At 36.4% G+C, this 24,290-nt stretch overlaps 1 protein-coding gene across 1 annotated transcript in view; it reads left to right on the plus strand.

The window, feature by feature from the left end:
* The window catches only part of ADAMTS19 (ADAM metallopeptidase with thrombospondin type 1 motif 19), a 137,967-nt gene that overhangs the window by 99,258 nt on the left and 14,419 nt on the right, over window positions 1–24,290 (plus strand). The window contains 7 exon segments of the mRNA XM_039567410.1: window positions 278–398; window positions 2,404–2,484; window positions 9,359–9,516; window positions 10,234–10,387; window positions 13,149–13,284; window positions 15,606–15,810; window positions 17,703–17,855. Of these exon segments, the coding sequence (XP_039423344.1) occupies window positions 278–398; window positions 2,404–2,484; window positions 9,359–9,516; window positions 10,234–10,387; window positions 13,149–13,284; window positions 15,606–15,810; window positions 17,703–17,855 (1,008 nt within the window).

The raw sequence follows: 24,290 nt of genomic DNA on the forward strand, positions 1-24,290 counted from the left end.
CCACCAGGAGATGGGAATGCGGTTGTGTTTCTCTTGGAGAGCAGCTGGTAGACTTAGCCAACCACATCGGAAGAGCGAACGCAGCAATCTACATAAAATCACAGGGGAATTCTCTATGGGACAGATCTCTGTCACGAGCTAGTGCAACCCTCATTCCCAGCAGGGCTGGGTCATGTAGGCTAGGCATCTTGCAGAAGGGAGAGGTGCCTGATACTAAGGGCAACTTTATGAAAAACATGGCCTCTATCTGAATAGCTTTTACTTTCTTCTCCTGCAGAAATTTGGCTGTGATGGTATATTAGGATCTCTGGCTCGTGAAGATCATTGTGGTATATGCAATGGTAATGGAAAGTCATGCAAAGTTATTAAAGGTGATTTTAACCATACCAGAGGAGCAGGTAATGTCTGTTTGTTTATTTCAAATACTAAGGAAACCAGTGGCTTGTTGATTACTTTGAGCATTGGGAAATTAAAAAAATATATTTCTTAAAACTTTGCAGATCCTCAAAAGAACTGTAGACCTAGATTTTTAAAGATAAGACATTGAAGATAAGACTGCATAAATATTTTAAAATTTGTTGCAAAATTATTGCACATTATTTCAATTGCAAGATGAAGGAAATATCTTTCATTAAGAAACACTCTATTTCATAGAAGAGCCTAATTTTTAAGGAATATGAGAAATTAGATTTAAATCTTTAGCAAATAAAGGAACTGTAAATTCTTTTCATGTTTAGATTCATTTAGTATTCTTCAAAATAAAGATCCAAATTATGATTTGTTACCTAGAGTAATGTTATTAAACTAAGCCAGGCAGTGACAGATCATAAAGCTAAGTAAGTGAAGAAGTCTAATACCTCTTCATTACTCATTGTTTTATACTAATAATATCTCAAAAAGCCAACAGATTTTATGACGCAGAATGAACATGAACTATCCACATGCTGCTGTGATCTGTCCTGTGAATGAGAATAACTTACTGACTCCAGCACAATAATGTTGACAGAGTAGAGAATTGAAATCCTAATAATGTGCACCTTGCACTATGAATACAAGTCTTTCCTTTGGAACAGCATTTGACCAACTATCAGCATTTGTTTGCCATTACAATTCCAGTTTCTTGAGTAGAAAATGTGCAGAATTTAAAGGTGGTAAGTAAATCACATCAAAAAATACTGTAATTAGAAGCAGACAGCATATCTTTGAAAAATAGAGGATTTCAGTGGATTTTAGACTGAAGTATAGTACTTTAGGCAAGAGGGGAAAGTTAGGCATAGTCTTCAAATGTTTATGTCTGGCCCTCTCAAGCTGAATGTAAGGCAAAGCAGCAATCCCAAACCCCAGATGAGTCTGGAGGACTACAAGATACAAAAAAACCAGCAAAGAAGGTTCCTGCTAATAAAATCACATTATGTCAGGTCTCTTCTATTGAATGTGGAGCTGCTAATGTGAATATCTACACACTTTAAAGTTTTGTCAAGGTACTGTGTCAACCCTCAATATTGTGGTATTGCCATCTTAACACCTGTGTAAGTTATTTTCCTTCTTAAGAAGCTGTAAGCAATACTTAGAAGGTGTTATTAGGTCTTACAGAAATGAAAGATGCTGCTTTAATTTTCATGTTTCAGGATTATTGAAAAAGTGTTGCAAATGCTAAGTATTTTGTTGTAGAATATCACATAGCTACACATAATAAAAGATGGGAATATTTTTCCTTTTGTGAAGTTCACCTGGATAATCTAAAACATGGGTTTATTTATTTATGACATTCCTTCCTGCACAGTGGTTTCCACCTATATTGCCTTTTCACCATTTTTTACTTAAAAGGGATTGTTCAACATCCTCTCTTAGTCCCACACTATCAGGAAGCAATGTCAATTTGAAGCTAAAAATTAATAAGTAGATTTCAAACCCTATCATGACAGGGTTTGAATATGTTTAATCAAGAAGAAGGAGATGGAACAAAAATATATAACACAAACTAAATACCAAGCAGTAGGAGGATGCTTAGATTTTAGTGCTATACCATTTGTCTTTAGATGCTGAGTGAAGCTGGAATTCTTTTTTTGTCATCTGGTGGTCATGGTGACACAGAACTACCTAGCCAGTGATAACTTCACCTGCTCCAGCCCCAATCTCCCAGCCTCACTAGTTCTTGTTATGTTTTACTGTGCTATGCTCTTTTAATTGTGTAGCGTTGTATATATATATTACGTGTAAGGCACAGGTCCATAGCTTCTTTTTCAATTTTGCAAGAATCCTCAAAATATTGGTTTATAAATTATAACTTCCTACATTGAAAAAACAAAATAGGGGAGAAAAAAATGAGGAAATGTGCAAGATGTAGTTTTCTATGCTTTTCAGATTTTCTGTTTAACTTGGGACATCTGATTTCATGTTTAGGTTATGTGGAAGCTTTGGTGATACCTGCAGGAGCAAGGAGAATCAAAGTTGTGGAAGAAAAACCAGCTCACAGTTATTTAGGTAAACGTTATATATGCTTTAGTGTTAATGTCCTGTTTTACTCAACACTGAAATGTGCTAGCTAAACATGCCTTTGTGATTGAACAAAACTCTGAGTAGAAAAGTAGATCTGTGAAGAACTTGTCTAAGGAATGGAAAGAATTATTACAGAACCAGTTTTCATATAGGTCTTCTTCTGAACTTTTATCTCATCTTTTTTAGAGAACATTTCAAAGACTATTTAGATTATGCAAAAAAATTTCTGTGCATACTTGCTCATTTTTAATTTTTCATATGAGAAGCACATTAAAACTACTGGAAAGAATTTTGTGCTCAAACATGAAATCATGTGTGCTCAAGACACAAGACACACTCTGGGCAACATACAGCAGTTCCCTAAAAAAGTCGAACAGAAGTTCTAAAATTAGACTGAAAAAGCAGAAAAGTATTTCTTTGCACTATTTTGAATTGTCTAAATCTTCTAATAGGCAAACTTAATCACAGTGATTTTTTTCTTTTTTTTTTTCCATTTAAGTGAAATTGTCTTTCATTGATTAAAAAAAAAGTGTTTCTCTTTTAATGAGGTCTAAAGAAGTTGTGTAGGAGAGTACACTTTGTTACCATTATTGTTACAGGGTTTAAGGGAATATATGAAATATCGTAATTGGTGTTGTTTTGTGCAGTGCTTAAATTTAAATTGAGAGAGGCATGGTATGAGAAACAGGACAATGATATGAAAAATTCCCTGGTCTGGTCACTATTCTTAGTTACTTCAACTGAGAGAATGTTGAAGAGGGTGGATTTTAATTAGGAGAGTCTAGGTTATCAATGGATGACTGCTGATTTGTCTGAGGCCTGCGCCTTTGCAGGAGGTTTTGAGATCTGGAATATTTAATTGTTCCCCAGTGAACCACGGACTTGGATAGGTAAGAGTGTTGAAACAATAAATGAAGTTTGTCTTTCTATTAACATATGTAGAGAATAGAAATACTATTATTTTCTGTTTTTTGAATAGTGCATAAATAAATATATAGTTGCTGACATTGCATTTAGGGAAATTTATTCCTTCTTTATGAGTAGCAAACTAATTTATCCCTTACCATACAAAAGGCAAAAAGAGTGAAATGGTTTTTATGCCCGTGAAATAATGTCAGTCATGATGCTCATTTGTGAAAGTTGCCAATTAGCTCCTAGTTGCTTGTTACTGTAATTTTATTTTCATTAATTTTAGTGGTTTAGGTCTGACTGAGGATCAGCCAGTATTCTCTGCAATATCTTTTCTTGAGCCTTACGCCTTATTTTTTTTGGTAAGCTTTTATGGGGACCCATTAAGAGGTCTGTTGCCACACCTTGAATTAAAACCTGTGCTGTTGCACCATTTTGGCGGTTTTTTTAACTAGCAAAAGGTATTTAAAATTTCTTCATTTGTAGGTAATTTATTCTGAAAGCATCAGAATCTGAATTGAAAAGGAGTAGTTTTTGAATAGGCATTACATAATGAAAGTTTTGGGGAGAAAGCTTAGGTCTTTAGTTGTAGAAACAATATTCTTCACAATACTGTGGTTAAAAATGTGAAATGTAATGCAGATTAAATTAGTTCATGTTTCTGATTGGTTTTCCATCGTACAGTTCTTTATGTTAATTTTATGTGGCACGATACTTGGTTCTGTACTTGAAATTAGTCAATACAGGCCAGCACTATTTCTGTTTTACTAATTGTCCTAAACGCATTTTAGGATTAAGGTCTGGAAATAATACAGCTCACTATACAACTAATAATTGTGTAACTGGAGATAAAGTGTAAACACAATGTGTTCCAGCATACACTAATAGCTGTTGCTTAGAAAGCAATTTTAGCTGAAGGAAGATTTGATCATTGTTGTACAGCACAGGTCAAATACAGAAGGAGTCAAAATACAGTGCCCTTCTTTGAATTTACTTGATCGTCAGGAAATAGAGTCACTATGATCTGGAAACTGCAATGGTTTTGCTAAATTGATTAGTAAAACTACAGCCCACATTAGTAGCATCACTGGATAATTGTGTTGTTGAAGCAAATAGTCAGAGCAGATGTCTTCTTTGTCTGAAGTATATCAACATCCACCACAGTAACAGGAGCTCTGGCGTAGCAGAGGAAAAGGCAAGGTAAAACTTGCAACTGCGTTTGCTGAACTAATTGACCTGTTGACAACTGTCCTATCTCTTCTCATCTGTGGAGAAGCAGAAGCAGGGATACAGTCAAACTGGGTATTCCTCCCCGCTGAAATTATATTGGAAAAAGCACAAGAGTTTGTGATCCTTCTTTTATCAGTACAGTATTCTGGAGTGGTAATTATATGTAGCAGTACAGTGGGTGGGGAGTGTTTGTTTAAGTCAAGAATATTTCCTAAAGCATAAATGTACCAATTTTTGAATTAAAAATTATTATTTTTAGAAATAATTTCATTATTTATTTTCAAAGACTAAACTAGCAGTAATAACACTGTTTTTGAGATTGTTTCACTATCAGATACTTAAAAAACCATTTTAAGAACAGCTATAAAAAGTTTTTTCAAGCATTATCTACATTCCTATGGTATAAGATAATTAAAATATTTCTGTCTTAGAAGTCCTAGGCTTTGAAATTACAGAGCTCATTCATGAGACACTTGAGTGATGGCACAACAGGTCCAGGCTTTACAATGAATTAATGTGATTAGTTAGTGGAATACAACTATAGAAATTACTTACAGTCTAAACCATGGAATTTTTTTTTGTGCTAATCAGAAATGAGAGAAAAGATTCATTTTCAGCTGAACTAAAGAAGTGGATTACCTGTGTCATTATTCTCAAATATATGATCAAGCTACCTCAGGGATATAGACCCTTCAGTTCTGCAGTGTAACACAGTATGAGATTGTAATTGCCAATGCTCTTTTAGGCATCCAGCCTATAGGTGTGCTGTGTTCCATGTGATTTCTTTTATGAAATGCTTCCTAGTTAAAAAAAAGCATGTTGGGTCACATTTTGAGACAGGAGGGTGTGGGAAAGAAGATGGTGTCTGAAAAATTTTGAATCCCTCATTTCTGACAATATGAATAGTTTAAAAACACCCTGAAACCAAATCTGTGTAATCTTTGCAGACAGTGTAATTTCAGATTTCAAGGGAAGCCAGTTGAGAACCTGGCCCCTGAAAGCAAAGCAGAGACCAGAGTCCACTGAGACTAAACATGTTTTCTTTTCATATATAGAGGACCACAGAAAATGGTTGAAAGCCTATGGGTAAAAATTACATGCCAGGCCAACAAAGGAGACTTTTTTGTTGGGGGTTACAACAGGCTGCCTAACCAAGAGGAGTCTGCTGATGAAGTGCTCTTACTTCAGCTTCATCAATCATCATGCTTACAGACTCTGATCTGGCTTGGTGATTTCAGTTACCTGATGTCTGCTGGAAAAACATCACACCAAGGTGTAAGCAGTCCAGGAGACTCTTGGAGTGTATTGAGGATAATTTTTTAATCAAAGTGATAGACCAGAGTAATAGTGTTCCTGGACCTTGTTGGTTGCTTCCCAACACAGATGAACTATTTAGAGAGGTCAAGTTTGGTGGCAGCCTAATCTGCAATGATCACGCTCTGCTGGAATTCATGATTTTAGGGATACGGGCCAGATGAAGACTAAAGCCAGGACTCTGAATGTTATGAGAACAAACTTCCAGTTGTCTAAGGAACTGATAGCTGGTACCCCCTGGGAAACTGCCCTTGAGTGTACAGGAGCAAAACAGAGCTAGAAGCTCTTTAAATATTTAGGATAATAATTTTTAATAACAATTAAGGATAATAATTTTTCCTGCATTGCAAGACCTCTTGATTCCAACATATAAGAAATTGGGCAAGGAAGGCAGGAGACTAGCAGGGTTGAGTAAGTACCTCTTGGTCAAACTGAAGTGGAAGAAGGGAATGCATAGGCAGTGGAACCAGGGACATATATGCTGGGAAGTATACAGGCATGCTGCTCATGTATGTGGGGATATGTTCAGGAAGACTAGGGTACAGGTAGAGCTGAATTTTGCAAGGAATGGGGAGATTATTAAGGGTTTCTACAGGTTTTTAGTCAGAAAGGGAATAGTAAAGAAGATATACACACCCACAACACACACTGAAAAATAGGACAGGAAGAACTAATGATGATGGTCATGGAGAAGGCTGCAGTGCTTAGCAGATTTTTGCCTCAGCTTGAGTGGTAAACACTTTCCCTACATCTTTCAAGTCCCTCAACATCAGGGCAGGGAATGGTGGAATGAAGTTCCTCCCATCATAGATCAGGTTTGAGACCAGCCAAGGAACCTGAACATACGCAAATATATGGGACCTAATGAGATGCATCCTATGGTCCTGAGGGAACTGGCTAATGTAGTTATCAAGTCACTCTCAAGTATATTTGAAAAGTCATGGCAGCCCAGTGAAGTTCCCAGTGATTGGAGAAAAGGGACTATTGCACCATTTTTGAAGAGGATGATAAAGAGGACACTGGCAACTACCGATCAGTCAAGCTTAGGCCTGCTGTAGTTTTCAAAAAGTTACTCGAATCTCAAGTCTTAATGTTCTTAAGATGGCTTGAAGGGACACCTGATAACCTGAATGGAAGTGAAACAATTACTTCCTTAACAAAAAATATCAGTGAATGGACTTTCAGTTAGAATTGAATTTCAGGTATCTTTTACATTTTCTACTGAAAAGTAGGGATGAGTCAGAATGGCATTATTTTGATATTTTTTTGGAAAGTATGACTATATTTTAGACAAAAAACCCCACAAAATTCATTAAGTTAATACAGTAGAATGATTTGTTCATAGAAAAAAAAGGGTTAGTAGGTACTGATATACCAAGTGGAGGAGCAGAACCAGGGCACTGTTACTCCCCACTGAGCATTTGGAGATGCAATAGCTAAACTGTGAATTATTGTATCTTTCTGGCTGTGTAGCCTCTTGCACCTCATTTAACTTGGAAGAATGTATAGCCCTGGTACAGTAATTAAAAAATACATTCCACTCATCAACATCACTTAAATGCCATTGTTATGACGGCTGTTTTATGCTCTACAGAGACACAGTTGTAATTAGTCCCCTTGGTTTAGCACTGAAATTGTGGTTGTGGTTACAGTTGTGGTAGGCTTTCCCAGTCCAAGTGTTCTTTTGTTGTCTTTTCAGTTGTACGTGTATTGCTTGAATTACCTGAGAGAGGATACACTTGTGTGCTGAATGTTCTTCCTGTTTTGGGTTACTTTGTACAGGGCAACCTCCTCTGTCAAAAGTTAAGAAGAATAGGAATATGTGTGTGGTATGGAATAAAACTCAGTGAACTTGCTTACAAAATGGGGTGTGACAGAGTCAAGAACAGAAGCTGCACTGCCTGAATCCAAGTCCAAATTTAAGTCTTGAGGACACGCTTTCTGACTTTGTCTAAGACCAGTGACTCATATGAGGAATCTGAAAGCAGAAAATTCAAGATCTGGCATATTTTTGTATTCTGGAGCTGGAATTTCAGTTTCCTGCACATGTCTGCAAGCTATGGCACACACGTTAATTTTAAAGACCAGACAGAATGATCTCTGCTGCTCTCTGGGGAGAGGATGCTGCTCCATCTGAGCAGCATGACCCGGCTGGACCTTGGCACATTTGAGTACATTTGTTTAATTTCTCCACTGAGAAGAGGATTAGCTCCTACAGTTTGAACACTAAATGGAGCTTAATTACCGTTAACAATTGAATGTTTAAACCTAAAATACCAATTTTTAAATCTTTTAGAATCACTTTTTTTAGTACAAGACTTATACAGTGTTAATGGATTTTATAGTCTTAACATTTATTACACTGTGCTGCAGTGGTACACATCAGTGGTGTCTTATTCAGTTGGATTCCTGCCAGTCCGTAGGCCTGTTGCCATTGTTTCCCGTAGAAACAAAACATAACAGTATAAATATGAATAGGAGAGGACATGATTACAGGAGTGACTCACATTAACTTACAACTTTAAAAAGGGAAATTTTGGAACATGTGGAGGTTGTCTTACAACAATCTCATGCCAAACATGCAATTTCAATGAAGACAAACGTGTAAAACTTCTTGTCCAGAAGGTGACTTCAAGTATATTCTACTTCACAAGACTATTCAGAACTGATTGGAACAAAATAAAATAAAGTAAAACAAAATAAAATTACAAATCATTCACAGAAGAATCTATTCCATTTACTAATGTAAAATCCTTTGCTCTCAGTGTATGAAATACATCTTACGTGGCTTGATAATGTTTTTAGATGTAAATTAGGTTAGCATGAGAAATGAGCCAAAAAGAGCAAGCTTTTACTACTTGTTAGAAGCACCCAATTACGTGGTAATTGGTGTATAAAGTCTTATCGTTTTCCAAGGTGCAGAAAAGGCAAGTGTAGTTATTAGGAAAGAATTTGGAGCTAGAATTTTTTCTTTTTTTTAAGTTTTAGCCTAGTTCCACAAATCTTGAAGAGTCTCATGTGAAAATTGTGTTTCCCGTGCTTTTATGGATTATAGAAATGACCACCCTAGGAATACAGAATAGTTCCCTTTGCCTTAAATTAATTCAGTGTTCAAATTTTGAATTATGTTGGAGCCTGTCAGTCTTTTTAGTCATTAAAACACTGTTGCTAACTTCAAGTAATGTTAAATGTTAAACATGGTTTTGCCAGGCATTCCCTCCAGAAGGTGTTTCTGAGGTATATACCAATTGAAGTTCATGTACAGTAGGATCCATAAATATATTTGCAATCAGAGTTAGATGAATTTCAACTACTTTTTAAATTATCCAAACAGGAAGTGAGAGGAGAAGAAAATCACTACTGAACAGGCACCTTTTATACTGGGCTTTTTTAATATATTTTGCAGCTCTTCGGGATGCTGGAAAACAGTCAATCAATAGTGATTGGAAGATAGAGCATTCTGGAACATTCAATATTGCTGGGACCACAGTCCATTATGTTCGGAGAGGTCTCTGGGAGAAAATATCAGCCAAAGGTCCCACAACATCACCTTTACATTTACTGGTATGACAATTCGGGTTTTTTACTTGATTCCTATGATATAGAATAGTAACTAATATTTTTTCCAGACTGCTGAGGATAATGAGATATATGTAAGATATACCTACTTTTGTTTTTACATATATATCTACAAAAGTGGGAAGGGGGTGGTGGTAAGGAGAGAGAGAGAGAGAGAGGTCTGTCAGCCTGCTTGTAAAAAAATGCATTTAAATCCAAGAACAATCTTTATGTTGTTGAGGCAGGATTGAAGGTCTCAGCATTCCTACAAATGTCATAAAAAGCTGATGTGCCAGCTAAGGAGAGAGATTCAAATTAATTTCAGACTGTTTTAATCCTGGCTGACTATAGCACAGCATCACCATTTCAGAATTGCAATCCCCAAGTTCTCCATGGAAAAGTTGAGTTTTGATGCATTTCAGTTTAGGAGAGGAAAAGTTAATAGCCACCATAAAGAAAGAGGGAGACATGATGGGGGAGTACTTCACAATTCAAATCCTCTAAATTAAAGGAATTTTCTTAATAAAGCAAAATATTTTTTCACATTGCCTTGATTTGGATACTCTAATTAATTTCTTCCAGCAAATCCATCAGGAGGACTGAAAGGCAATAGAGCATCAAGTCACTCTGTTGTGCTTTTCAAGATTATCTCCTTGCAGTTTGGAGTTTGTCTTCCATAGTGTCTGTGTATGTAGGAAGGCTTTCCTTATTTGTGTCTTGCAGGTGCTGCTCTTCCATGACCAAAGCTATGGTTTACACTATGAGTACACAATCCCGCTGGATCCTCTCCCTGAAAATCAGAGCTCTAAAGTACCAGAGCCCCTTTTCATGTGGACACATTCTACCTGGGAGGACTGTGATGCTGTATGTGGAGGAGGTAAAATAAGAGAAAAATGTACAAACACACACACACACACACAGAGATGCGTATCAAAAACGCATATGTGTATACAATATGCATATATATATATACATTGCAAATGTGTTATGCAATATGCACCTATATGTATAAACACTGTGTGTTTCTATATATTTACAATTCTGATGGTCAGTGTTGTATATTTAATACTAATATCCTCATTGTGGCTTGTATGATTCCATACAATGTGGCCGTACATCAGTCTCATGCTTCCTAAATGCATTAAAAAAACTGTGATAACTGTAGGAAAAGATTCAGACTAAATATAAAAAGTAGCAAAAGATGGTAATGAAGGAGCAAAATCTAGACTAACAAGCAAATTCAGGACAGTTTCCAAGAAGAAATACAAGTGCAAGAGCTAGAACAAGAATAGAAAGTGCATTCCACTCTGTATTTGGAACTACTGAAGATAAATGATCTGTAAGAGACATTTCAAACCACAGAAAAGCTGAATCCCAGTCTCAGATCAAATAAGTACTGTTATTAACATAGGTTGAGGATGATCCAGAAACATATGGAACAAATATTACAACAGCAGATACTAGTATGCTTATGTGATATTTTTCCTATGTTTATTAACCATAAAAAATGTGATTTTGGAAGAACAAAATATGATTCTGAAAACAAATATTGGAATATGAACAGTATTGATGTAACAAAAATCTTTAAAACTGTTTTCTAGAAGATGTTATTTAAAATTATAATTACACTGGAAAAACACTTCTTATTTTTAATGAAAGCAATGTACAGTGATCTGTTCATACCTTGTGCAATTAGTCAGCCTGTGAACACTGTCCTGTTTTTTGATACCTGTCTTTCGTGCTTACAATCTTGACAGTCATGGTTGCTCTGATCAACAATTCTGAAAACTGCCATGTACGTTGTGATTGAATAGGAAAACCTGGAAATGCTTTTCTTTCTAATAACAGCAGCATAAGGAACACAGTGTTCTAGCTCCTCTGACTCTGTGAACAATCCTGGTGTCATGAAAGATTGCTGTAGTTTCCATAAACATGCTTTCTGTGGTTTGGTAAGAAAGCTTCTTCCCTAGTAGGTATTTTGTACATGGTGCTAGTAGCATCCTCTGATTCTTGAAAGTGCATTCCTGTTTACTTCTGAATTCACACTTTTTACAATTTCCTGATGGCTTTTTAGAATACTTTTAATGCAACTACAATCTGTCATTATTGCCCCAAATATTTCTGAAGTTACCTATCATCTGCAGAAATCTTAAAATGAAGTATGTCAGTAATTTATTCTACATTAATGCTTAAATAAATATTTAAATGTTTTACTCTAATGTTTATCTTTTTTTTTCTGTTGTAACTGGCCTTCATTTTATGTTATTGTCTAAAATAGCTGAGTTATTACGAAATTCCATAGGAGGTATTCTTACTGCAAATATTCTGAAATACTACTGGAAGATTTTTCTTACTTTAGACAAAACTATTTTCTCTCTTCTTTCAGTTTCTTCCCTAAATATCAAGCAATAATGAAATTAAAATACTGCAGCTTTTACCCTAACTATTTATGATTAAAATTTAGCATCAATATTTTAATTAATCCAAATAAATAATATAAAAACTATCAATAGTTTTGTTTAAATGCTCAAAGTATGTGTCAGGATAAAATTATTGATGAAGCCAATGTGGTTTTGTGTATGTTTATATATGTAACTGGTCTGCGACCTCCTGTGTTGCAGAAAAGTTTTCTTCATGTGGTAGAGAATACGAATACACAGAAAGAATTGTCAAACTTTTCAAATGCTGTGATATGATAGATTAGTTGCATGTGCTCTCACGTACACAAGCACTGTGTAAAATGTCAGCTGTAATCACGCACATAATGTGCATTTATAACTTAACTGCTCCATCCACAGGCTCATTTTTGACCTCTGGTGAATGTTCATGCTTAAGCTTGCCCTGCTTATGCACGCAGCCCCTTTGCCAGTAAACTTCCAGACTGTGTTAAAAAGTAACCATAGGAGCAAATGGTAATGAGCCTATTTTCTACTAACTGAAATCCTGAATTCAAGGATTGCTAGTTTTCTAAAATTTAGGCTCCAGTCTAATTACAAGTTTCTGCTTGTGGTCAGTATTACATTAAATTTTAATTTCTAATGCTTCAATGTTCAAGAGACACCAGGCTCCAGGCCACCCATCAGGACAAGAATTCTGTACAGAGCATGCACTGGATCTCTGCTACCATACTCAGCTTCCTAAATGATTACCCTGCAGATCAGGTCATCAGGCCTCTTTAGTTCATGAGAAATAGTGCAGGCTCCCCATTGAAGGATGCATGTGCTGATTCCCTTCATCTGAGTGCCTGCCACAATTTGTCATTTCTTTCCTCATCTTATGGAGTAATTAACAACCATACTTTTCTTTGTAACTTTCTGTAAGCTTTGCTCAGCTCTGGGGTTTCAGTGGTTGAGAAAGAAAATTATTCCAGTAAGAGTAAGGGTTTGGCCTGTAACTAGTTGCAGGAGTAAAGCAGAAAAACTCTGTTGATGGTGGTGTTCAAAGACAAGGTGAGAAACTCAAAATGTTGTCTACAAACTGTAGGATTTCTTTCAGGCTCCCTGCTAGCTTTGAATTTCTTATACTGGTTTTGCAGTTATTTTAGCCAAACTGTATATGAAATAGCTGTATCTGTGTCCTTCCTTTAACAAAGTTGCATATTCTCAGTTTCCTCACATACCTGCTTCTTTTTTCACTAGGTGAAAGAAAGACAACAGTCTCTTGCACAAAGATTATGAACAAGAATATCAGTCTTGTGGACAACAAGAAGTGCAAATATTTAACAAAACCTGAACCACAGATCCGCAAGTGCAATGAACAGCCCTGCCAGACCAGGTAATAGTGATTTGGTTAAATTAAACTGTAGTATCTAGATGTAAAAATCTCAAAGTGGACTGCTTCTGGCAATGAATGTGCAGTTAATACATTCATCCAAAATGTTATAATGCAAAATGTAGGGAAAACAGAAACACTGGAAGTTGTTTCTCCTGAGTTGTAATGAAAGAGAGTCCTTAAGCACCATGCCTAAATCAGTTCTTATTCAATAAAGTGATTCATTACTTTCCTCAGAAACTGTTCTGACAGACTGACCTGTGCTACAAAACTGAAATTTAAATGCTGTTTATATAAAGATGTATAAGGGATTTAATCCCATGCTCTTAATTAATGATATACTTTAGTGGGTGTTTTTTCAATCAAGGCTCTGCTTCTTAAAAGCTCTTGTTAAACTCTGGGTACACTAAATAGTAAATAAATAAATAAATAGTAAATAAATAAATAAATAAATAACTGCTGTTAATCGCTGTTTCTACATTTAAGCAACTTGAAGTATAGAGAACCTGCCCCTTGCTCCTCTCCTTCCTCTCACCCTTGTATGTGGATCAATAAATAGGCTGAACTAGACTCTGATGGCTGAACACTGGAAGAGGCAGGAGGCAGCACCGTGTGCAGCCCGTGCCAGGCAAAGCTCACCACCCACTGGTGTCCCTGCAGCTGAACTGGCAGCCTGCTCCTTGCGCTGCCTGACCAGGCCAGCACAGTGGCCCATTTCAGAGAGGTTCCATTTGGTAGCTAAGAGCTATGACTTGAGGAAGTCCTCAAGAATCGCATGGACTTGTTTAAAGCATGTTAGAGCAAGTCCACACCTTTCAGGGAGGGGAGACCAGCTAGCAAGAGCTGGCTAGCACCTCCAGGAGTAAGCACTGGGACCAGTCTACTGCAGTCATCTGGAGGACAGGTAGATGGCATTTTTAAACAACACAATCCAAAAATAAATGAAATGCAAATACTGTTGAAGAAAGTATGTAAAGTGAACTAGAAGACACAGCTTTCTTGGAAATGATGCACTGAAATTGGTAAAATGCAAAGTGGGATACATTTTAAGTAAGACAAAACCACTTACATTTGTACTTTCCCAAACTAGGGCATTACCCTTTGAAGGGATTATTTATATTTCATTATATGCATATTTGAAAACACCTTTGTTTTATTTTATTAACATTACTGTTCACTTAATGGATAGAAATGGAATAATCTAGTCTTTTTCTGAGGCATTGTCTACCATAAATTTTCAACATTCTGTGTTTTTTCCAGCTTCTTAAGTGAAAAATTTAAAATGTTGCTAATTGAAACTCAGAGATGCTGTGCTGAGAAATGTAGAAAGATTTAATGATCCTTAATGATCCAGTTTTTAATACACTGTAAGTGATCATTACAAAAAATTATTAGCTTTCAACAGAAATGTTACTGAAGCATACACTTGCATAACTACTTATTTGCTATTGGCATTTGAAGAAATACCTTAAAGTCTACTTCATTATCTTGACAGGCTATGATTTTAAAATTATATATATGGACAGATAACAAAAAACCCCTTAGTTAAATGTTTTATTTTCTTGCTACAAATGCATGCCAGAAGGTTGAAACAAATTTATTAAATCTCAGTTTCTTAAGAACTCTCCTTGCAAACTAAGTTTCCTTGAATATGCTTGTGTACTGCATCAGGAGCAGAACTGTTTGATTTTTAAGGGCACATGGCCATAATCTGGATCTACAGACCATCTGGGGAAAATTATGTTCTAGAACAACTGCTCTCCAGGTATGTGGGCTTTGCCAACTGCATCAGCCTTCCTTGTTGCTGTGATTTAAACTATGCACCCTGAGTTAGGCCTGACTCTGAAGAACATGAAGAATTGTGGGCTTTTGTGCTTTCTCCAGAGCAATGAGTCTTTCACACTTGAGTGATTCTTTCTTGCAACAGAGTATTTTCAAGGAATGCTGGACTTTACATGCATGGCATACACTTGACATAGATAGACATATAGAGTAAAACAAGCAGGCTGATCAAGGATCTGTCATCTTTAAAATGTATGTATATTTTGAAAGTTTTCTGATTGGAATTACAATTAGAGGAAAGTTCTTTGAAAACGTAGGGGTAGCGGACTGCAGAAGGAATTTATATGTACTTTAATACCGTATTTGAGGAAATATATGTTAGATTAATAAATACTTCATTAGCAAAAGGAGAGTAAGAGGAGGCTGAAAATATGCAAGTGTGTCTTGGGTGTATACAGTGGTGAGCAAAGAGAACCAGATAATGTGATGGTATTTTTCCCTTCCTGATTGCTTATTACTGCATTGCCTGTGTTTCTTTGCAGATGGATGATGACAGAATGGACACCATGTTCAAGGACATGTGGGAAAGGAACCCAGAACAGACAAGTAGCCTGCACACAGCAGCTCAGAAATGGGACCCTGATCAGAGCTAGGGAGAGGGATTGTCTGGGGCCAAAGCCTGCTTCTGCACAGCGCTGTGAAGGCCAGGACTGCATGACTGTGTGGGAGGCAGGAGTCTGGTCGGAGGTGCTGCATTTATTTATACAAATACTCCATAGTGGTTATTTGTGCCTTAGTATTTTTTGGAAATAAGGTTTTTTTCAGCATCAAGTGGCACAGCTCAGCCTAATGATTTTCACGGTCCTCATGCAACGATTTGGCAAAGGGTTCAGGGACTAGGAAAACCAGCTGTGTAGAACTACTACATTTTACCTAGTTAATGTCGTGGAACGGTTTCTTCTGGCTAGTTCTCAAGCACGTATAATCAAGTATGTCCTGACTGTAGTAGTGGGTAACTAGGGGCAGATAGAATTAAGGCACCACTTACAAGCTACAAGACCTTGGGCTCAGAGTGGGAACATCTGGGGTGTACTTTTGTACCAAGGGATGTTGATCAGCTGATAGTTGATGCCATCCTGCTTCAGAGAGGCTTTGAGGGGAGCTTCTGGCAAAGAAAGACATTTTCTTCCCTTCCTCTTCCTTCTCTGCTCTTTCTCCAAAGCAACAGGCAAATGGGCTTGCAAATAACACGATTTCACATATGTTGCATCCTGAAGGATTGCTGCAAAATGTAATTATTTTTCAAAAAGCTTTATTAATTTAAGGTCTTTAAATGTGCTTGTCCATTTGGCTTTCTTCATCTTTGATTTCTTCTCAAGTTAACTGACCATGCAGGAAGAAGAGTGTTGTTCTCACTGCCATCTGGTGATGATGATGAAAGGGTTATTTGGAACTTCTTCATTGGAAGAGTAAAGGCAATTCTGATTGCCTCCCATACTAGAAGCTGTGCTATGGATCCCTCTGTGATCAAAATACAAATAGCAGCTTCTGAGTGTGGGTTCAATCCCTTCTTTGGATTGCTCTACTCAGCAGAACCCCTTGATCCTCAACCAAGAAAGAGCTAACAAATAGGGAATGTTTTCAAAGATGAAAAACAGATGCTAAGGTAGAGATAGGAGATGTAAATAGCAGCAGTTTCTGGTGTGGTACACAGTTTTATAATGCGAGGGCTGGTTGTGAGAAGAAAGGCATCCATTTACAGAGGTGAGAAAAAGAAATACACGGATTGTTTAGTCAGTTTATTTTACTTCAGAGATGAGAAATGAGTGAGCATGTTTTTGTTGGAAGCAATAAATATTTTTTGAAGAACGAGGTATTTCCCATGGCCATTCCTACTACCACCATTATGTAGGAAGCTAGCCATTACAGCTTCCTGCGGTTATAATCGGCTTGGCAAAGGAGAGTTTTGAACTGCAAGCAGTGGGATGATCAAAAGCAGTGATAATGTTTTGAGAAGGAAATGGCATCATTTTTGGCAATTTAAGTGGGAATGATGGAAAAACCCCATAGATTAGGACCTTCTGAGCAACTTGAAGAGAGTTTTCACATGCTGTCTATATAGTGACTTTGAATTTTCAAGTTCAGTTTGTATTCTTGCATAGCTTTGGAATATTTACTTTTCCATTCTACATTTTTCCCCCTCCCAAAAAAGGCCTGTTGGACACTAACAGAGCTTTTCTGAAGTTGCTTCATATTTTATTCCTATGAGTATTATTTTGATTTTCTATCATTGTATTTCTTTTCATTTGAAGAGAAAGATTGTCTAATATTTTTACTATAACATTTTGCATCCATTTAATAATAACTTTTCAGATATTTTCTTATTTTAAAGCCTATTTTTTCCTTAAGTCTTGATCTAATTTTAGGTAAAAATGAATCAATTATCATTCTGTCCCATAAGGATTTTTTGTTAGTTTTTATTTTTTAATATAGCTGGTGTTGATGCAATTGAAGGTTGGCAGTCAGTAGATCACTGAAGCTGTGAAATATTTATGTTGGCCTAGCAGAAGTCATATAGAAGGGGATGAAATGGGGTAAGTGAATTTTGTAGAAATCTGAAAAACATTTTTTTCCAACAGTGCTCTGTAAAGTGTGGTAAGGGAGTACGGCATCGGACTGTGAGGTGCACCAATCCACGCAAGAAGTGTGTTTTGTCCACAAGACCTAAAGAGGCGGAGGACTGTGAGGACTATTCCAAATGCTACGTCTGGAGAATGGGAGACTGGTCTAAGGTGAGTAATCCTTGATACCAGTGCCCCCCAGCATAATACATTTCACCAGTTGAGTTCTTAATAAGAATTACTCTTATCAAAAGTGTACAAATGTCCCAGCTGAGGGAACAATAAGGCTATAGACAAAAAAACCCAAACCGTAAACTGGTAGTCACAGTGAGCCTACAGAATAAATAAAAATCAGGAATATGAAATAAGTGTGAGATAAATCTTCAATATAATTCAAATCTGTATGAATTTACTGTTGTCAGTAGGCAGGCAAGCAACTTCAGAAACTGCAATTAACTCCAACCTTACAGTTGACATATTTTTTTAATTTGTGTTTGCACATTTTATTTGTATTTCCAATAAAGTACACCCTCCAGCCTTATACAGGAGCACCTTTAGCCTATTAAATTTCCACATAAACCATTTAGCATCTAGGAAGCATCTAATACTGTTATTCTGTTATTATTCTTTTATTACTGTGGATACTCAACATAGCTGTCATTACATTATTTCCTTGGCATATGGGTTTTGATTTTAGTGAGGTGGATAAGCATAGGACAAACAGTAACAAATTATATTGGTTAGATCTATGATTGACCTTGAATATCTGATACAGTTTTGGAATATCCAAAACATGCTGAAATTCTGAAATTGAATGTTGTCAAGGTTTTCTCTTGCTGTGTCACAGACTACACTTTAGCAGAAATATTGTAATCTCTTTTTATTTCCTTTGCTTCTCTTCATAACTTTGCACACAACATTTTTACTTTCAGCACCTATCATTATTGCAGCATTTTTTAAACTTGCTTGTATGGAGAAGTATTTAATGTATTTTTAGTTGTCTTTCATGTGATGTAGGAGCTGGAAACAAGGACTAAAGCCAGCAGTGTATGACTAGCCAGCCTTCCAAGAATTAGCTGCAAGTACTTCATGAGTAACTAGCTACTTCAAAAGCACATAGTATAACCATTAATTTTTTTAAACAACAGCAGCAACTAACTTTCAGTAGCAGTATTACTTTTACAAGAAGATACATTTGGCAATAAAGTTTAGTATTTCCATTTCTCTACCACATAACTATGGTTAAAACCTGCCTCATTTAGCACTAGCACCGGTAGGAAGTAAACCATGGAGAAATGACCATCTGCTTTCTTAATTGAAGCAGTCATTCAAATTGGGGTTGCTGAGGCTATGTGGGGATGCTCAGACAGTTACACTGTGTTCCCAGTGCCCTCTGGAGAGAACTTTATTCTCTAATTCAGTACTTTTCACAAACATCCATGTCATAGATGAGTGTACAAAAAACTTACTGACAATCTTGTATTTTCTGCTCTTCTCCTAGAGTCAAAGCTATAACACTCTCACCTAAATTGTACTTTGAACTTCACAATTAGGACATGAGGAATTATGGAATTGGCAAAATCTTTTGAACAGTTAACATACAGTCTGACTGTGACTTTTACAGCAGAGGTTTTCCAAGATTTATACTAAAAAATAGATACTTTGATTTCTCTACAGAGACACAAGTTCAATTTAAAATATACTTGGATTTATATTTCTTTTCTCTGTTACTCTTCTATTCCACTGAAGGAGTACATAGCAACATGAAGTCATGGCATATATGTTAAAATGTCTGCAATGGTGAAAACAAATTAAAAGCTCAGATAAATGTTAATCTTTGTTCACTGTTTGTTTCTAACCCAGAGGTTCAGTGCAGCCTTCTGTGTTCACTGTTTTTACTCTTTAGGATTGTTCTTGACATTGACAGAAGTCTGTTCCTTTGAGCAGAGCCAAGTTCTCCTTAGCTAATGCCAAGATTTGACTTGAAAAATTTAAATGACGCTTCTCACACATTGAAACAAGAGGCTTAATGTGATCTTTACTCTCTTTGCTGTTTCCCTTGAACTCCTAAGACATAATTTAAAATGAAGCTTAAATTAAAGTATTATTGAGAAGACAACATTATTATTAATTATGAAGTGCTGTAATGGTGTTAATTTGTTTTATTGGTATAGTTACATAGAGATCAAATAATTTTTAAGCTCTATGTTTCAACAATACCAAGATCAAAGAAAATTTGACCGAAAGTCCATGCTCCAACAGATCAATAAACACAATAATCCTTCTAAAACTCAAACTTAATCTAAAAGAAGTCTTTTGCCTGTGTGCAACATTTCAATCTGTAATGGCATTTGAGTCAGTACAGTGAGTCAATACGCTAAACATCTCTGCTCTTAACATCACTTGGGCCCTGTGCCCACCTTTGTGAGGAATATGAGTATGACGAGAAAGAAAAGAATAAAAGCTCAGACTGAGCTTCTGGAGCTAGTACCTAGCAACATTACCAATGACAATGTATTTTCCCAGCGAATGCCATCCATGGAATATCCTACCTAACAATGTGAGCATAACCTTCAAATGAGGAATGCTCAGAGATCATAGCTATTCTGGCACCAGGTAGGGCAAGGTGTTGTTAGCACCATTGTCCCTTGCTAAGCTGCCCACTGGCTACCCATTTCAAAGCCATATGAGGACAGGATCATGCTCAGAGGCATTCATCAGCTAAGTATAAACAAATACTCCGAGGAGAGGTGAAATGAAAAGGAGATGAATTGCATGTTTACACATCTGCACAGCTTACTACAGAACATATCATTGTAGAAGTCATTCTCCAAAAAAACACTTAAATTTCAGCAGCATAGGGTGCTCAAAAGGCATGTTTAAGGTACTTTACTTTATGTAGGAAACTATATTTTTTTCTGCTACTATCTAGACTCTTCGGAACATTGTCAGAATAAATGAAGCATGAGAAGCAGGATGAATTTTGGAAGAGAGAATAATTTAGAAAAGTGGGTATTGAAAATGATATTTGAAAACCTACATTTGATATGGTACTGTATCATTCAGCAAGGAAAAATAGGATCAAAAGACTGGGCAACAAACTAGAATTTAGGGCGCAGCAATTTGTAAGATGAAGATATATATAGTATGTGTGTATAGGAGACCAGAGAGGATAATGTGGCATAAGTTGTAAAAGGATTGGAAAAAGAATGCATTCTGTAAAAACTAAAGATGGAGCAGCAGCAGAATTTTGAAGTAGTATCTGTGTGTTAGACCAGAGATGCTGAGGAGTCAAATACAACATCTGGGGTAGTGATCCCCATGGTTGGGATGCAGTTCACTTTGTCTCTAGCCAGAAGAAGCAGAAATGTGAAGCAAAGGTTAGTCTCCTACTCTTCTTTTCCACTGAGTCTGAAAGGGCATCTGAAGCAACTGCTCAGTTTTTACACCAATGAATCCCAGAATTCATGGCCTATTCCAAATTATTTATTTCAGACAGTACATGCAGTACTCCCTAGAAAGTGTGTAGATGGTGGAAGTCAAGTCTCCTGCTGTTAGCAGGAGGCAGAATCACAGAGTGATCTACTAAATGAGTGGTACAGAAAGCAGATGTCAGTGATAAGGATTGTTCGTCTTCTGCCCCAATCAGAGAACATGTGTAAACAGACAGAAGGTAAAAACCCACAAACTTCTTTTGCCAACTATTCAAGAGCATGGGGCATTCAACCTTTAAATTGTGTGCTTAAATATTTAAACAACCTCTAAATTCCCATGGCAAACAAACTCAACTGATTTAATCTCCTCCAATTAAAAAAATAAAGGATGATATTAATGTTATAATTTTACTGACAAGGGAATTAGTCTTGGTTTCTTTCCTTGTATCCCCATCCAAAATCATTAAGGTCTTTTAGATTCTTGGAATGGAATAGTGTGGCCATGAGTCAAAATATAACACTATCAGTAGATTTATGGACAAAGAAATCACATTATGTGAAATAATATACATTAAAATAATATTGTCATCATGTCAATAACTTTCATATTGACTTACATATCATTAATTTGCAGCAAATGAGGTATGTCTTTGTTTCAGAAGTGAAGCATGAGCAAATAATATGGAAGATGTCAATATCATTAAATGAGATTGGGAAATTTTGTACATTTCTAACCAGTCCTGTAATATTAACATCTTCTGTTTCAGATAAAGGTTTTTTTTAGATCAATATGCTGTAGTATTTTGGCTGGAATAAATGTAGTGTCATGATAGTTTCTAGAGAAACAGAATGAGACTACCCTTAATGATAGAAGAAACCACTAATAAGACTGGAAAGGATTTTAAAAGTAGGTATCACCCATTTTGCATACACAAAAAATCACACATAAATGGGAAACTCTAGCGTCTGTATCACACCTAGATCTGCTAAGATGTCTTTGTTGGTTTTCTGCTACAAGTGTCTTTAGGTTAAGAAAGTTTTGGGGAATACCAAATTGGAATCTAAAGGTAATTATGAGTGAGTGTTGTGTTGTCTCTCAAGCTGCATTATCTGTAAATGTGGTTATATTAGAAAATAATTAAGTTGTAGTACATCTTAATAGTTCACATCTCGATTGAACCTTCCTAGGCCTCAGAGAAAATCAAATAATGAAGAAACAAGAACAAAAGAAACTAACAGCTGCTCCTGAAAGATGCTTGCAATCTTACTTGACATGGTAATGGGAGAACTATACAATCAAATAAATAATGAAAAGGAAAAGAAAGAAAAAAAATTTTAAGTCCACCTCATAATATATACTCTATTTTTCCCTGTATGTCCTAGGGGAAGGTCTTAAGCAGAAGTTACCACTTTTATACATTACTTTTTAACTTTTTCATCAAGAAGTGAACAAGTTTGTTCCCAAAATGACCTTCACATGGAGTATAAGAGATGGTATGGTGCAAAAAGAAGGGTGCATGTGCAGAAAACCAACCCTCATAGCTAGAAGAGGATGCCTGGAAGATGGCAGCCTGTTGTGGAGGCAAATGCAGCCCCGTGCTTAAATGTGTCTGTACAACCATGGTCTTGCCGCACAATGTACAACATGCTGCACAGTGCCACCTGAAGAAGCAGTACAGGGAAAGAGGAGATTCCCTCCCACTGTTGGGAGACACTGTTGTGTCTCTGACACTGACAGAGAAAGAAAAGGGTAATATTGATGCATTCAGCAATTGAACAAAATTGTTTCGGACTCTGATGATATTAAAAAGTGGTTTCCAGGGAAGCAGGCTGAGATGTCTTCTGTAGAGACACAAATCAGTAGTGAAAAGATTGACTTCGAAGTCACCTTCATAAACCTGAACAGTTAGAGAAAACCTAGGAAATTCCAAAAGAAAAGGAGGTCTGAAATATACTTGAACAAGGTAGGGTTTTTCTACTCCCTGGTATTAGAAGTAAAATGATAAAAATGGTGCTAAAATAGATAATTGATAACATTATAAATAAATTTTGTTTTCTTCTACTTATGCCCAGCAATATTTTGAAACTAAATATTGTTAATATTAGTATGCAGTTATTGACTTTGAACCTGTAGGCAGCTCTATAAATTTTCTGTGTGCTCCTTCTTGCCAGATTTTCTGTGGTTCTACCTACAGACTGAAACCTTTGCTATAAGCAAAGCAGTGGGGCTGCTATTTCCTGTACCAGCTTTTGGCACTCTTTGAAATTGACAAGTGTGATTGACTGGGTTTAGTGATCCCTTGGAAGGACAGGCGAAGGAGACAAGCTGTGTCATGCTGCTACAAATGCAGAAGTTACGGAGAGCAGTGTTGGCAGCTTCCCATCACCTCCTTTGCCACTGCTAATGTCTTCCAAGCCATTCTAGTGCAGGCTATACCCAAGCAGATACAAATTTCAAACTTTTCTGCTTGTTTTACAGTGCTAGGCCATGCATTACTGCTGTAGGGGATTTAATTTATGCATATAAACATAGATGTAAGTGAAGAAAGCCATTCTTGGGAATTGCTGAAGAGAAGAAATGTCCTATGTCTGCTATGTGCTTTGCCAGAAATGCCTACCAATTTTTGTTGAGGGTGCTGAGATCTTTGAACAGTGGATCTTCTGGAAGGCTGATGTGTATTTTAAGCAGGTAGATAAACCATCTGGTGCTGAGACTCAGTGCATTAGGGGTTCTTTTGCCTGCTGTATCTCCATTTTTAAGCTAATCTCTCTCTTTCCAAATATCTTCCTCAGTATCTCTGACTATCATCTGCCAACGCATAACTCTTATAGCTGGTTCACTTGGTTTCTGTTAAAATTTATGTAATCCATTCTTTTTGGTGGGACCTAGCTGATTTTTGTTAGTTGGAAATTCTTTTCTTTCATGTTTCCATTATCCTATATTTCATGCAGCTAAAGAAAATATTGCCTCAGGTGTTCATTTTTGTGATAAACTTGATCTTCTGTGAAATTCTTTTCTGTCTCAAAAGTATTTATTGTTTGGTTTTTGTTGTTTTGTTTTAACCTGTGTGATTGTCACTTTTTTGCTGTTTTCTGGTAACTTATGACTAGTGAAAAGATGAAAACACTTTAAAAACATAAGAAATAACCGAATCTTGAAAATTTCTTTTGA

The sequence above is a fragment of the Corvus cornix genome, chromosome Z, assembly GCF_000738735.6.
Source record: "Corvus cornix cornix isolate S_Up_H32 chromosome Z, ASM73873v5, whole genome shotgun sequence".
In the NCBI taxonomy this organism is placed as follows: domain Eukaryota; kingdom Metazoa; phylum Chordata; class Aves; order Passeriformes; family Corvidae; genus Corvus; species Corvus cornix.